At 43.7% G+C, this 16,075-nt stretch overlaps 3 protein-coding genes across 3 annotated transcripts in view; all 3 read right to left on the reverse strand.

Annotated features, from left to right (window-relative positions):
• The window catches only part of SLC26A7 (solute carrier family 26 member 7), a 38,931-nt gene extending 29,560 nt beyond the window's left edge, over positions 1-9,371 (reverse strand). Inside the window, exons 1-3 of the mRNA XM_018571976.1 lie at positions 9,172-9,371; positions 6,625-6,735; positions 5,027-5,196 (exon numbers count right to left, since the gene is read on the reverse strand). Coding sequence (XP_018427478.1) covers positions 5,027-5,196; positions 6,625-6,735; positions 9,172-9,367 — 477 coding nt within the window. The 5' untranslated portion in view covers positions 9,368-9,371. The remainder of the gene's footprint in view (positions 1-5,026; positions 5,197-6,624; positions 6,736-9,171) is intronic.
• Positions 9,372-9,817: 446 nt separating this feature from the next.
• The window catches only part of OTUD6B (OTU domain containing 6B), a 40,279-nt gene continuing 34,021 nt past the window's right edge, over positions 9,818-16,075 (reverse strand). Inside the window, exons 8-9 of the mRNA XM_018572017.1 lie at positions 12,580-12,587; positions 9,818-9,828 (exon numbers count right to left, since the gene is read on the reverse strand). The gene's annotated coding sequence lies outside the window, so the exon portion shown is untranslated. The remainder of the gene's footprint in view (positions 9,829-12,579; positions 12,588-16,075) is intronic.
• Positions 14,115-16,075, reverse strand: part of LRRC69 (leucine rich repeat containing 69) — a 14,618-nt gene continuing 12,657 nt past the window's right edge. The window contains exons 7-8 of the mRNA XM_018572007.1: positions 15,370-15,549; positions 14,115-14,258 (exon numbers count right to left, since the gene is read on the reverse strand). Of these exons, the coding sequence (XP_018427509.1) occupies positions 14,148-14,258; positions 15,370-15,549 (291 nt within the window). The 3' untranslated portion in view covers positions 14,115-14,147. The remainder of the gene's footprint in view (positions 14,259-15,369; positions 15,550-16,075) is intronic.

The raw sequence follows: 16,075 nt of genomic DNA on the forward strand, positions 1-16,075 counted from the left end.
ACTGTCCAGTTCTGTGAGATTTGATGGTTGTGGAACCAGCTGCCTGATGGCTCTTTCAACTTCGTCCCACAAATGCTCAATTGGATTGAGATCTGGTGATTGTGGGGGCCACCTAAGCAAGGTAAAGTCTCCCTCATGTTCTTGAAACCACTCCTGCACAATACGAGCACCGTGGCATGGCGCATTGTCTTGTTGGAAGAAGCCATCTCCATTGGGATATGCCATCAACATGATAGGATGAACTTGATCAGCAACGATACTTTGGTATGTTGTGCTATTCAGGCGTTGTTCCACACGAATTAAAGGGCCCAAATCATGCAAGGAAAACATGCCCCAAACCATAACACTGCCCCCACCAGCTTGAAGGGTTGTACTCATGCATGTGGGGTGCATGCTTTCATGCTGTTGCCGCCAAATTCTCACTCTGCCATCTGCATGATTCAACTGGAAACGAGATTCATCGGACCACATTACTTTTTTCCAATGCTCAGCTGTCCAATCCTCAACTGCGAATTGGGGACGTTTTATCTTGTTAACTGCTGACAACAAAGGTGTTCCAACAGGCCATCGGCTTCCATATCCCATACAATTCAGTATACGGCGAACAGTGCGTTCAGAGATCATATGAGAGGATCACTGATTAAGATCTGCAGTAATTTGATGCACTGTTGCCCTTCTGTTGTCTTGTACCAGTCTTGCCACTCTCCATTCTGCCCTAACATTGACTAGTCGCTGACGGCCAAAATTCGCACGCTCAGACCCAGATTTTCAGCTGACAGTCCAGTCCTTAAACACTTTAACAACAGCTGCTCTTGAACATTTAATGAATTCTGCTGTTTTGCTGATACTCGCTCCATGGCTCCGAGCGCCAACAATCATCCCACATTCAAAGGCTGTTAAATCGTGTTGTTTACCCATATCTTCAGAAAACAAATCACTTCTACTGTCGTGGTAAACAACCTGCTTCCCTATTTATAATGGCCTGGCCCTCTAGCAACTTCAGCGCAAAATTATAGCTAATTTGCCTACAAATGTCAGGTGGCCATAATAATTTGGCCACTCAGTGTATAACCTCCCTTTAAACAAATGTGCAGACAGAAGATATTTTAAATTATCTGGTTGGTTTCCATTTGCTTGAATAGTTTCAGCTGCTTCTAGATTCTGAACAACAAACTTTTCCACTATGTGTTGTGGTTCAATGACCGGTACTAATGATCTTTGTCATATAGAAATGCTCCTTAGCAATGAGCACAGACATAATCCAAGGTTATCATAACAGAAACTGTGTAATACAAAGCTGCCTAAGAACAGGAGCTGTTCACGTGTCATTATTGCCATCACAAAACAGACATACAGCATGTATATATATATATATATATACACTGATCAGCCATAACATTATGACCACCCACCTAATATTGACTAGGTTCCCCTTTTTCGGCCAAAACAGCCCTGATCCATTGAGACATGAACGCCACTATACCCCTGAAGGGATGCTCTGGTATCTGCCACCAAGCCGTCAGTAGCAGATCCCTTAAGTCCTGTAAGTTGCAAGGTGAGGCCTCCTTGGATCGGAATTGTTTTTCCAGCACATCCCACAGATGCCTGATTGGATTGAGATCTGGAGAATTTGGAGGCCAAGTCAACACCTCAAACTCGCCATTGTGTTCCTCAAACCGTTCCTGAACCATTTTTGCAGTGTGGCATGGTGCATTGTCCTGCTGAAAGAGGCCACTGCCATCAAGTTTCAAGGATAGTACGGGCAACACTTACCCCATACACCAATTCATTACATGTGGGCACGATCACGTGGTATATGGCCTTAGATGCCCCTGTAACCTCCTATACATAGGACGCACGATACGACCACTCCGTAAACGCATAGGTGAACATAGAAGGTTTATCGAGAAGGGTGATACTGATCACAGTGTCCCGAGACACTTCCTCCTCAAACACAATAAAAACATTACAAAACTTCAGGTTTTTATCATTGAGCAGATCCCCAATCACTTATCCCCACCTGAAAGATTCCACCAACTCTGCAGACAGGAGACTTACTGGATTTATAAATTGAACACTTTATCCCCTTATGGTCTTAACGAAGAATTAGAAATTAACACAGTCATTTGAAAAATATCTCTTTATTCTAGTAACTGTACACCCCAAAAAATTGCTTTCTTTCATTTGAAGAATCTGATCCACGTCTATTTAACCAAGCACTTCATGTTTACCTCCAGTGCACACACCAGGGCTGTGGGTCCGCCTATATACCCGCCCCCCGCCTCCCCATAGGCTGTTTTCTCCGCGTGGATTCACGCCCATTGGTGTTCGTCCTTTAAAAAGTTTGGCCCGCCATTTCTTTCCCCACCCTGGCTTGAAAAAGAAGTGATTTACTTCGAAACGCGTAGCCTCGTTTGTGACACACCCAGCCTCCACCCGACTTATGCCCGTGTGTTCCGCCAGCCTGCAACAACTACTAGGCACCTGGATCACGACCGCAGCACCGCGTTATTACAGCCTCTTGTGTCCCTCTCTCCCTCCCCCTCCTCCGCCTCGATCGATACTTATACAGCTCCCACCTGACCCGTGCCCGGGAGTTCCGCCAGCACCTAGAATCGAGTGCCCCACTTCAGCCTGCCACCACCGCCAGACACCTTGATCACTGCCGCAGCATCGCGGATTTACGAGATTTTTTTTTTTTTTTTACATTTATGGTACTTTTTAAATTATATAGTAAAGAAAAATACTCCAAAAGAAAGCTCTCGATCGATACTTATACAGCTCCCACCTGACCCGTGCCCGGGAGTTCCGCCAGCACCTAGAATCGAGTGTCCCACTTCAGCCTGCCACCACCGTCAGACACCTGGATCACTCCCGCAGCATCGCGGATTTACGAGCCGCCCGTGTCCCTTTCTCCGCCGTCACACACACATATGTGACACCACCGGCCCCCTACGCCGCACACCACTAGGTCTGCTATCTCCGTCCCCCACCTCTTTCACAAACACGGTGTGACATCACTGACATCCACCATATCGCAGAGACCGTCTGCCCCATTAACGCCACAGCCCGCCCCTCCCCCTGTCGGCAATCTCCTGGTCACAGTGTGACACCACCAGGGAAGACCATCGGACTTATCCCCCTAGGACATAACCGCCAACTTACCCCCCCTCTTTGACCAGCAAGTGAAGAATACACCGCCTCCACCTCCTCGTCACCCTCGATCAACAGTACAACAGGCAATTAAAGAAGAACACACCGCCTCGGCTTCCTCGCTATCTTCAATCAACAGGACAACAGACGACAGACATCCCACCAAACAACACAAGGCAAGTAAAGAACACACCCCCACCACCTCGGCTTCCTCGCTATCTTCAATCAACAGGACAACAGACGACCGACATCCCACCAAACAACGCAAGGCAAGTACAAGAACACACCGCCACCGCCTCGGATTCCTCGTCATCATCAATCAACAGGACAATAGACAACAGACATCCCACCAAACAACACAAGGCAAGTAAAGAACACACCACCACCACCTCGGCTTCCTCGCTATCTTCAATCAACAGGACGACAGACATCCCACCAAACAACGCAAAGCAAGTAAAGAAGAATACACCGCCACCGCCTCGGCTTCCTCGTCATCTTCAATCAACAGGACAACAGACGACAGACATCCCACCAAACAACGCAAGGCAAGTAAAGAACACACCGCCACCGCCTCGGCCTCCTCGCTATCTCCAATCAACAGGACCACAGACGACAGACATCCCACCAAACAATGGGCCACAGTAAAGATCATTTGGAACACCGAAACCACCCACCTCCACTCCTCGCCGATGATATCGCAACATTCCTTACCTAAGAGTAAGTTACTACATTTGTTTTGAGTTATTTTTCACACAATTTTACTCATCTCCATATCACACATTTATGTTTTCTGGGTCATTCTGGAGAAATTGGATCCACCACTGAAGGTCGGGAATCACAACTTGCCCTTATTTTCCCAGCCCTCACTTCCCATAAATATCGCCCTGCTCTCCCACTTGGTTTGCAGCGCTTCTCCCTCCCGGTTTCTGTTTGCCATCATGGAATACCGTATTCATGATGGGGTGCACTTGGGCAGCAACAATGTTTAGGTAGGTGGTACGTGAATGGCAGGACACAAGGTTTCCCAGCTGAACGTTTCTCAAAGCATCACACTGCCTCCGCCTCACTTCACTTGTCAGTGGTCATAATGTTATGATTGATCAGTGTACAAATAAATAATTTTTTCATTTATTGACCTCTAATCACAAAGATGCATAAAAGAGTTCGGTCACAGAAATGGTCAAAGAAAATGTCCCAGCAATCTTTTCAATAAGGGAATGTCAGATGCTGTCCAAGGAAGATTGAAAATGTGCTAAAATCTGCCCTTAGCAGACTGCTCACAGTGCAGATGCAATGTGTGGCCTTGTTGGATCCATCTGTTTATTTCAACTAACCTTTGTCAAAGGAGCCAGTCTGAAAAATCTTGCCTGAACAGTGACTGAAGCCAATCATCCAAATACCCCACTAGGCTCAATTCACTAAGATGGATAATATATTTTAACTCTATTATTTTATCTTTTGTAAATGTTCTCCTAAAAACTTACAATTCTCAAACACAAATTGCTTGAAGCCCAACTCCTGCCAAAACGTATGCTGATCCCATGGCTTCCGTAATTTCTGAATTACTGATGTGAAAAAAGTAAGCTGATCAGGAGTTTTGCTTTCACTTTCACCTTCCTGATCTGCGTGCTTGTCCTAGGTCAGTAATGCCAGACAGCCATTCAACCAGCATTTTTAGGAGGTCAGCTATGCAGCAAAAGATTCTCAAACATATAAGAATTCCAGTCCACCCTTCTGGTTAGTCTATGGTGCAAATCTGGGCAATGTGCAAGACTTGACTTATACTGTTTCCCCATCCTGCGTAATCACATTTTGTAGGAAATAAATAACTGTATTTATGGATGATAACCCCACACAGCATACAGACACTCACTTGTATGACTCCACCTAGAAAGGTCACAGCTGCCGCAACTCCTATTCTTTGCATTTCAAAATCAGACATAGCCACATCTCCCAATGAGCCATTAGTGGCAGTGCCATTGTTCGAAAGAACAAGTCTCTCAACCGCTGAAGCAGAGATCAGGGATGTGATAGCAAAAGTACCTGAAACAGAAAGGAAGAACTTAGCTTGGCGCAACTTTGTAGTGTACTTCTGCTGAAACTCAATATATATGTAAGAACATACACAGGGCTGAAGAACACTCTGTTCTAATCACTTGAGCATAGCCAGACCAATGAGTTATATTGCTATATAATACATTCTAAAAACTGTATGTGCTTAACACAAGAAATAATTGGAACAAAAAGATTGTCACTGCCACTGTGTCTTTTACTAGAGAGTTTATTCTGCATGTAAAGGGGAGTAAATATGTAATGGTAGGTAAAAACCTAGCCGTTGCAAACCTCATATAAAGGCCAACATTAGGCTCCCCGTGGTACACGGACGGTACTGTCTCCAATGAATCCCAATGCTGTTACGTGCACCAGTCCTCTAAAAAACCTTTACAGAAACTTGGCAGAAACACATAAAAAAAGGGTTGCATATGTTTTTCAGCCCAAAAGGGCCTCAGTCAAAACTGCCTGCTTGTGAAGCAATGCTGCCTAAAATATTTAACCCCAATCTATGTGGGAGAGGTGGGAAATTAACAAACTGAGCATTCTAAAAACATTACATTGTTAAATATCAAACAAGACATTTAAAGAACAAGGATAATATGAAGATCCTTTGAAGAAAAATGCTCTAGGCAGTGGGTTTTTGGTGAAATTATAGTAACTACAGCCCTGGCTATAGGTTGCTTGCACTAACCTAACCTACTGAATAAACACATTCTATAAAGGGACTTTGTCAACAACATTCCCCTCCGGCGCATGTGCCAAGTCCCGTTCGGAGAACTCTTACACGCATGCGCATGACGTGGACTTTCCATAGGAAAATGCGCCAAATGGCGCCCGGAAGTGATGTGCATAATGCGGACCTCCCATAGGTGACACGCTTAATCGTTCCACTTCCCTATTTAAACCCGGCCTCTACATCCAAGGATTGCTGGATTGTCTTCAGCCCCTCTCCGTGCTTCAGTATCCTGTGATTACCTGTCCCTGTGAACTGCCTGTCTCCTGGATTTTTGATCCGATACCTTGCCTCGACTACTCTTGCTCGCCTGCCACTGACCTTGGACTGATTACTGGACTTGTCTCTGCCTGATCCCTCTGTACCATCTAAGCTCTCCTGGTTTGACCTCGGCTTGTTTTGACCCTGATTTCCGGATTACCCCAGCTCAGCCACAGAAGCAACCTTCTGCTTGCACGGTTTCAACACCACTGGCACCCGTGCCACTCGCTGTCCGCCAGCTGCAAGGGAAGCCTCCTCACACGGTCAGTCTCCCCATCAGGTAGGTGATAGACTTCTCCTCAAACCTCCCATTTAATCTTGTTTCTGTTGGACAGCTTAGAATCTCTAGCAGTGAAGGAATGGGCATCCCTGTTCATTCATATTCCTGGGCACATTCTGCATTTGTAACTTTGAGGTCTCACCTGTGGAAACATGTCTGCCCATACCAAATATGGCATAGATCAATGGCGGGAATACAGACCCGTATAATCCAAACATTGGGTGAACCGATGACATCACAGCAAATGCCAAACCTATGATGCCAAAACAAAGATTAGTAAGTGTGTCAAAATGTGTGTTTCAATGTATTATATTCATCTGATTGAAAAAAAATGCAGTCTCAATTTGACAATCTAAAGAGATCATTATTAACGTGTATGTATTAAAAATCTATATTTCTTTGGTTAGGGCAGGGAACGGTTACAACCCGTCACTTTACATTTTTTGCTGTCTGTGTACCGTTGTGCCATGGAGACTCAGCACAAAGTAAAAGAAAATACTCCTAAAGCAAGTATTTCCCCTCTTAATAATCAATAAAATGGGTGTCCCCTTTGGAAGATGAAAGCTTACCATACACCAGGCCCATGCCCGTAGGCAATTGCAAAATCAACTTTTGCAGCACAGAGTGGTCTCAACAGGGTCACCTACAGCTTGAATTTCGAGCAGTGTATGGCCAGCTTTAGCCTCAGCTCTTGTTCTGGTGATAGCCATGAACGTTTGAACTGCCCGCTACTTTCTGACTTAATGAAAACGGTCACCAGGACCAATAGAGGGTTCAATCTACCTAGCAGAGACACAGGTAGCAAATAAAAAAAGTAAATAGAAAACGATTGTGCGGAGCTAGCAGTGACAGCTAGCTCCGCCCAATAGTTTCCTATTGTCCGGCGGCTCTGCTGCTGTAAAAAAAAAAAAAGGAAAAAAAACTATCCCGGGCGCTCTGGGAGCCTCACGCTCCCGGCCGCCAAGGAGAGAAACAGTGCTGTGCCTTTTTTTCTTTATTCTGACACGCGATGTCAGAATAGAAAAAAAAAAGAATTTTCCCATTGAAAAGCAATTGGACATTATTATTGGCTATTGCAAATTGAAATAGCCAATAATAATGTCCAATTGCTTTTCAATGGGAAAATTCTTTTTTTTTTTCTATTCTGACATCGCGTGTCAGAATAAAGAAAAAAAGGCACAGCACTGTTTCTCTCCTTGGCGGCCGGGAGCAGGAGACTCCCCGGGCGCCAGGGAAAGTTTGCTGTTTGGAGATCAGTGTCCCTGGTTAGCAGGTAACCAGGGACGCTGATCTCTCTGAAAGTGGCCGGAGCCAGCCGTAAGATCACGGCTGGCTCCGCCCAGCTGTCAGAAGCAGGCCGCTCGGCCAGCTTCGACTTTCAGCACAGCTCAGTCGAGCCGATGCATATGCATTCGGCTCGGCCATGATCGGTAGCTGTACGGGCTATTGTGAATAGCCCGTACAGCACCCCTTCGGTTCTACTGAACCGAAGGGGTCATGGGGCCGAAGCTAGCCGAAGGATCGGCCGAAGCTACGGCCAGATCCTTCGGCAGCTTTGTGAATAGACCCCTTAGTCTCATAGTATCCTAACTAGTGCTAAAATAAAATTCTGGCTCTGTCTTCTTTAAAAGATGCAAACTTTCTACTTGTATCTCTTGGTAAATAAGTCAACTTCAAATGAGATTTTTCTTTTTTTTTATAAATACTTTTAATTTTTTTAACTGCCCAGCATTTTATAAATGCGGTAGACAGCAAAGGATTTCATTTAATGTATTAATGTAGTAAATACATCAAAAAGTAAAATATTAATTAGTAAAAATATTTTTATCATACGCATAATCCCTGTATTATAAGATTCTGGTTATTTGCAGAAATATCCCTATTCAGAAATCTATCAACTGACATCATACACTACAGTGCCTTAGTAACTGTCAAAGAAACGCATGTTCAGTAACAGCTGACGGTAAATTATAATGATTCGGAGTCAATTTTATTTTATGTTTTTATTTGCTTTTAAACTGATGTTTTTTAATGTATTTTCCTTTTTCTATAACATTTCTGCTTTACAAATAAACATTTAATACAAGTAACAGCTGTGACCAAGGATACCCAGAGCACTATAGATTTTCTGAAGCAAAAGCACAGCAGGAGTTACCTAATTTTAGATATTTAGAAGTAGCTACTAAGAAGGAGGGTGGAGAGGGTCACTTTTCTGACTCATTAACTTTCATGTGTAAATTTAGGCTTGAGCTACTGAACTCTGTAAACAACAAACATCTTTTAGCAAAGCTGCTAAGGGCTGACAGGAAAACTAAACTTTAAGCTCCACCAGCGTAATGTGAAAATATAAAATGTTTATCTGCAATACTTTGCATACTTTAAAAAGGAAAAGGTTCATTCAAAACACCTGACTCAAAATGAAACTTTTTACAGCCATATGTAGGGAATGTATCAGAGATCAAAGACAAATAGTTAAAAAATGAAAACAACTGTACTGGTAAAAACCAGAGCGTGCTTATCGTCGAAATCTTCCTCGAAGGCAAAGTTATGCACTGCTAGTCATTTCCTGCTGCTTATCATGCCATATTAGAAAGCACAGCTATGGTGCAGTATAAAAGGTTAGGCCAGCTGTGTGGACAGCAGATGTTCAATATCACTAATAGAAAATAAAGCTGGATAGTCACAGTACCGTGTGCCACCTGGTGAACTGTCAGCATCGTTCCGGAGATACAGTCAGGAATCAGGTTTTGTCGCAGGTTGTACTTGGGAGCCCACTCCAAAATAGGTATTCTTCTGAGACACCATGCTTTCATCTGTGAGCAGCCTATGCTGGATATTTGTTCCAAACGCTTAGTAAAATACCTTTTCCTGCACGACTCTGGCATTATTTTTTCTCACTACAAACTTTTCAGAAAGAAATATGTGAGAAGTTTAGTTTCACATTACACTGTAAATCTGCTTCAGAATTTGAGTACCTGAGAACATGGATCACTGCAGTCTAATGTGACCACACTCGAGTGCCCTTGGATCGGCTTCCTTCCTACTTAAAGAATCAGTCCAAAAAAGGAGGAGCATGGTGTGGAATACACTATAACAGAGCACAGGGATCGTAGAGTTTCTCTATGCCTGGAGCTGCAACTGTGTTAACACTGTTTATGCGTACTTTGAAAGCAGCTAAAGGATTCAAGCCCAGAAAAACAAGAAAGGTGGCAGGCATTAAATCACAAGACCCTTTGTAAAAAAAATGACCTTACCATTATCAGGGTGATACATTGTTAGACCTGCAGGAAAACCCAACATCACCCCCTTCATGGCTGATCTCTGGTCCTTTTCACTGCTTCTATCTCTGGCTGGTGCTCACCACATAAAGTTTCAGATTTGACCTGCCAGATCAACAAAATTTACCCACCGCTTGCAATATCCCTAATATGTACCCGATTTAATAAAATGTATATATTGTTAGGGTATGCACTTACTGTACATCACCCTTTCTCAACCTTTCTACCCCTGAGGAACCCTTGAAATAGTTTTAGGTCTCAGAGACCACCTGCTAGAAACTATACAGTGGGAAAACGCTCCCTATATTGGTGGCAGTGGAAAGAATGTCCCCTTACAGTGGTGGTCAGAAAGCCTCCCTTAGGCTGAGTTCACACTATTTTCCAGGCCAGATGTGGACCATTGCATTTTTGCCGCATTTTTACAGCGATGTTTTGCTTAAAATAGTCTTACAAGCGCGGCCCGCCTGACGGGAGAGAATCGCTACTCATCAGCTCCAGGCTGAGGGTGTGCGGGGTTGGGGGAGATGAAGTGTGCTGCTCTCTCTCTCTAGTCTATCTCAGTATTTTTTTCTTCTGTCCTTTCCTTTGGCTAATGTTTTCGTTTTAGTCTACTCTTTGCAGCAGTACTGCTGCATGTTCTCTGTTCGTTGAGTGGTCGGTGAATGGATGTTCTCACCGGCTACTACACGGTTGTGTCTGTTAAAAATATGAAAAACTCACAAGGTATTGCTGGGGCCCCACAATATATGTTTGAGATTATTGTTGCACTATATCTACTTGATTGCCAATGGTGTGTACTTTCTGTGAATGTAACTGCGGAGGACTCCGCCTATCCTGTACTTGGCTGTATCTGTGGTGTGTGCCTTGCTTGCCTTTATAAATAAAGAATTTGAAAAAAAAAAATAGTCTTACAGGTGCGCTCCATGCATTTTTGATGCGTTTTGATGCGTTCCAGTGCATTCCAGACCGGACAAAATAGGACAAGCAGTATTTTTCTGGTCTGGTCTGGAACAGACTGCGGTGGTGGGAACAGAGGCCAGAAATACCATAGGGATACATTGGGATGCATTTTGAGTCCGGAAACAGTCCGGTCTGGTCTGGAGGTAATATGGATGCGGTGTGAATAGGCCCTTACAGAGAGCTCAAAAGATAATCGATTTAATGCTACAGGCTTTGCTAAGTGGCGTTGGCCCTGGAACCATGCAGGAACCATCAGATGAAAGGTCAGCCAGCCACAGTTTGAGGGACCTCTGGCAACCTCTGGAAGAACCCTATTGCTCTACAGAACCCTGGCTAAGAATGGTTGCTCTACACAGTTGTTAATAAATCAAACGGAGATTTTACAGTCTAATTAGTGTGGCCAGGTTGGGGCTGGATTCACACTTGGGCGTTCGTAATATGCGAGCATTGACGCGCCACGCGTTTACGAAGGCTATCCGTCTGTATCCTAATGGATACGCGTGGAAATACGCCCCAAAGAAGCTCCTGTTCTTCTTTGGGCGCATACGCCCAGATGGGAACCATGCCCATAGGAAATAATGGGATTTCACTTGCTGGGCGTTTTACAGTGCCTCGATCAGTGCTGTAAAACGCACAGGTGTGAACCAGGCCTAAAACAAAATCTGTGTGGCACCAGCTTAGGAATCTGCATTGTGTTTATACAATTTAACCCCTCAAGTGTAGCGCTGTATCCTGGCATGCTGTCCTTTTAACTTTCCACATTGTGTTTATTAGGAATATCTGTAACCGCTGTCACAATAGGGTGTAGGGAGTCTGACTTTGCCTCCACACAGATATTTGGAAACATGCTCTTTCCAAGTAATTAGTTACAGGTGACAAAAGTTGTATAAATGATGAGAATTGCTTCATTTGGAATTGTATACTATTTTTGGTAAGGAATTTAAAGATTTCAGTCTTAAATTTGTCATGCACATTGACCTGAAGGAACATCCACTTATCCTAGAGATGAACCGATGTCTGCAGAGGAGCGCAGGTAGAAGCAGTGCGTGAAGTGCAGTAAGCATGGCAGAATATGTTTAAGGTTATTGCTCTTAGGTTCTCAAAGGCACTTTATCAGCTCTATGTGATAAGAGCTCTCTGAGATAATATGTCAGAAGTGCTCTAAGATATCTCAGAATTCTAGGATATTTATATCAGAATTCTGACAACATTTCTCCAAATTCGAAAATATTATGTCAGAGAGCTCCCAGATATTACCTCTATATGACATATTATCTCTTGATTTTACACAATATCTCAGACCGGACATTTTGTCAGAGAGCTATGAAATATTATAAAAATACTGAGATATTATATTAGAATTCTGGCATTTTAACTCACACTTATTAGAGCTTTTTCACATAAGTCACTACGCTAAGGGCCCAGTCACACCATATCCAGTGCGTTCTGGCGTGGTCTGAGCCTGGAATGCACTGGATTGTATAGATCCAGCCGGGCCGCATTCTGGGGCAGGAGGCGGCGTGGCGGTGCCATTCATGTCTTTGGTACCAGAGGCACGCCCCCTATCCGCACTGGAACGCAAGGTAAAGGATGCCCTCTATTCCGGTGCAGTGCGATCGTAAATAATGTTGTATGCACTTTTTTTTCAGATCGTACTGGATCGAAACGCAGGCATTGATGTGCCACGCGTTCTGGTGTGGATGATCGCACTGCGGGCGAGGGGCGTAGCTGCGGTGCCATTGACTTCAATGCACCGCCACGCCCACTCCCGCACCAGAAGGCAGGGGGAGTTTGATATGCTATGCAGTGCGTTTCAGCAGCTAATGGATACATACACAAACATAATAAGGCCAATTTACACAGGAGCCTATTAGCCTACTAGCAGGTCTTTGGAAGGCAGGAGGAAACCAAATTACCCAGAGGAAACCCACACAAACACAGGGAGAACATGCAAGCTCTATGCAGATAGTGTTCTGACCAAGATGGAAAGTAAGGACTCAGGTATTGCAAGGCAGAAGTGCCAATCACTTTTTACATGTAACAGTATAATACATGATACAGCCTTAAAAATTCTGTAACACTGATTCAATAGAATTAATGAGTACATGCAGTACATGCGGGCACCAAATCCTCAGACCCCACTGACCACTGCTTGCACTAAAAGTCTTTCCTCCTGCTTATACACATTGGCTAGTCTGTGAAGTGCATACCAGCCCCTGTTTTCTCTCCAACGCATACTCTGGTGCCTATTTTCCTCACTTAGCACGCACATTGGACACTACCTTAGAAAGTAATAGGCATATTTAGGACTTGTGCCCTATGAATTCCTATTGCGGGGCTCAGAACATGTGCAAAGCTAACAGCAGGGAAGCAGAGAAAGAGTGCAAGTGTGTGTTATGTATCACCTTACTTTATTTTTTAATGTTTAAAAAAAGCGCCTTAGCTTCCACCCTTAGGCCCCGTTCACACCATCATGTTCCGTCAATGCGTGCAAACAACAGCACTTATGGAAATGCGCGGAATGCGCTTGCAGTGTCATTACTAATTAATGGCACACCAAAAGCGGCTAAGCAAATGCAGTGTTTTCCTGCACGTTTGCCAACATGGGAGAAAACATGGAACGCATGTCTCAAAATTTGTGACATGTTCCATTTTCCTGCATTTGGCGCATATCCAGGGACCCAATAGGCGTTAGTGCTCCAAACGTGGAAAGCAAACACCACAACGCACGTTCCTGCAACACCAAGGTGTGTTGGGGACTAAAGGCAAAGGCCTTGTGTGAGTGTGGTCATGCAGAAGCCAACTGGATTACCACTCTCAGGAAGAAAATGAATAGGAAGAGTTAGAAGACATATCTTGATCCCTATTGTCTCCTTTACCCCCACATATAAGTACTGCCTGCATTGTCATTCTGCCCTGCACTTCTTCTCTCTTATATCCCCTCTCCATAGACATAAACAGGAACCGTTGGTGGAGCTGAAGGTTCCTGTTTATGGAATGCTCTGCCCTCACAGGTAGTGGAGAGCAGTCTGGTCCCATGTCTATGGAGACCTTTAGCTTCACTCTTTTGCTTCTCCTGGAACATAATCTGGAACTTGAAGAATTATTTGGATTATATTTAAGTTGCTATTCAGATATATAAAGAGAACTTGCAGAAGTTGATTGTGTTCTATGAATAGAAAATATCAGAGAGTGAGACCTTTCTACAGGAAATACTTTCTGTCTCTAAATCAATCAATGTGGCCGATCCCAAACATGCATAAAAACAAACAAAATTTTAAAAAATGTTTATTTTTACATATTAACAACAAATAATGATGTTTAAAGCAAAACAGTGACTGTCTTCCTGTATGCATACTATTGCTGCTATTCTTTTTATTGGTCCATAAAATGACCCCACAGACAAATCCCCCAAAACAGCATTGTGTTACTGGACTGCTACTCCATACATATCACTTTGTCTTTGATTGAAGCATCTGTATGAACATATCAAAATCTTCACTGGCAGGAGCTGTATATTGCTTGAGGTTTTCATTTTCTGTCACAACAAAATAAGACATGAAAGTTCATGTTTGAGAAATAAAAGTGCATTAAAGCAGAACTATGAGGTGAGAGCTTTTCACCCACCTCATAGTTCTAGCCGACCTGTGACAATGAGACTGTCACAGGTCGGCTCAGTAGATCGGGAGGTGAGCGAACACATACCGGGTTCGCTCACCTCTCGATCCTGTCACGGCTCTCTGCCGTGACAGGGGGAGGGGCTGGTACAGGCGCTGACTGGCGGAACGGACGGGGGAGGGGGCGGGTACACCTGGCTCTGCCTCTAGATAGGCAGAGCCAGCTGTCACTCACGCAGCTGGACGGATCCAGATATAATTGTCGTGATCCGCTCCGGCTGCGGCGTCTCAGTATACCGCGAGCTGTAGCTCGCTATACTGACCCTAGGGTAACGGGAGGACGCTAGTTTGTGTCCTCCCGTTACCCTAAGGAGAACTATGGGGAAAAGCCCTGACCCCATAGTTCTCCTTTAATATTCACAAATAGCCTTTTTATAGTGAACAGTTTAAATTGAATCCACTGTGTTTATATAGTGCTTTGGAGAATACAAAGAACCATTCACATTAGTCTCTGCCCCCCAGGAGACTAATATTTTGCCCAGAAGCTAGTTGACCTGGTATCAGTTGAAACAAGTTGACTGTTTTTTGTTGATAACATTTATAATGGACTGTTTCATGCTGATTCCCTCCAGTAGTAACATAACTTGAATACATTATAATAGGGCCTGTATAGTACCTTTTTTATGTCCACAAAAAAAAGTACTATATCACATCTCTGCCCTGATGAAGGGACCCTGCGCGGTCCCGAAATGTTGGGATTATGCTATATGTGTGACGTTTGGTCCAAATAAATGGGCATTATTTTTTGAACTTCATTTGCTGAGTGCTGGTGATTTCTATCCTCCATTGACTGCATTGACATACTGTGAGCACCACGATTGTTACTTGGACCGGGAACGCTGCAGGGAGTGCAGGGGGACTTACTGTTTTCTGTTTTGTATTGATAACATTTATAATGGACTGTTTCATGCTTATTCCCTCCAGCATTAACATAGCTTGAATACATTATAATAGGGCCTGTATAGTACTCACCTTTTTTATGCCCACAAACTTCACACATTCAAGCCACATGTCTAGAAACCACTTCCCACACAGGTCACAGATATTTCTGCTGGAAAGTATTTTCTTTGTTTCAGGATAATGCTGGATTTGCTCTCGTATCATTGAGTCTCTGTCCTGTACATGACTTAAAATGAATCTTGCTGTCATTTCCTGTGCAGAAAATAAAAACATAAATGTTCCTCAGTACTCATAACTTACTAACCTCAAGTTAACCGGTTCTGGCCTACAAAGTGCTTAGGATAACAACAGTGCTGAAGTCCTCCAATTAAACTGATCCCTGTATCCCTGTGGAGTTTCAGACTGTACACCTGGACTTAAAATCTATTTCTACTTTTGCAGTCAAATTTGAGGAAATCCCTCTATTTTTTTCTGAGCACCTTTACAGTCACCTGTCCTTATAGAAAGACTAAGGGCAGGAATATGTAGAGTATGTTTCTTTCATTAACACACAATGCAGAAGCCAGGGATGTAATCCTTTAACCCTATGTTAGGATAGGCAGTGTTCAAATCTGCTTTACAAAGTATAATGAAATGAGCCAGCACAGTACAGATAGGGTTAACACAAACCACTCACAACCCCTCCTAGCATTAAAAGAACGAATGATGCAAGTCAAAAAGGTGCCAATCGTAAAAAAAAAAAAAAAAAAAAAAAACGAATGAAAAGAAAGACAAGTTC

Source organism: Nanorana parkeri, unplaced genomic scaffold, assembly GCF_000935625.1.
Source record: "Nanorana parkeri isolate BGI_ZX_2015 unplaced genomic scaffold, ASM93562v1 scaffold43, whole genome shotgun sequence".
Classification (NCBI taxonomy): domain Eukaryota; kingdom Metazoa; phylum Chordata; class Amphibia; order Anura; family Dicroglossidae; genus Nanorana; species Nanorana parkeri.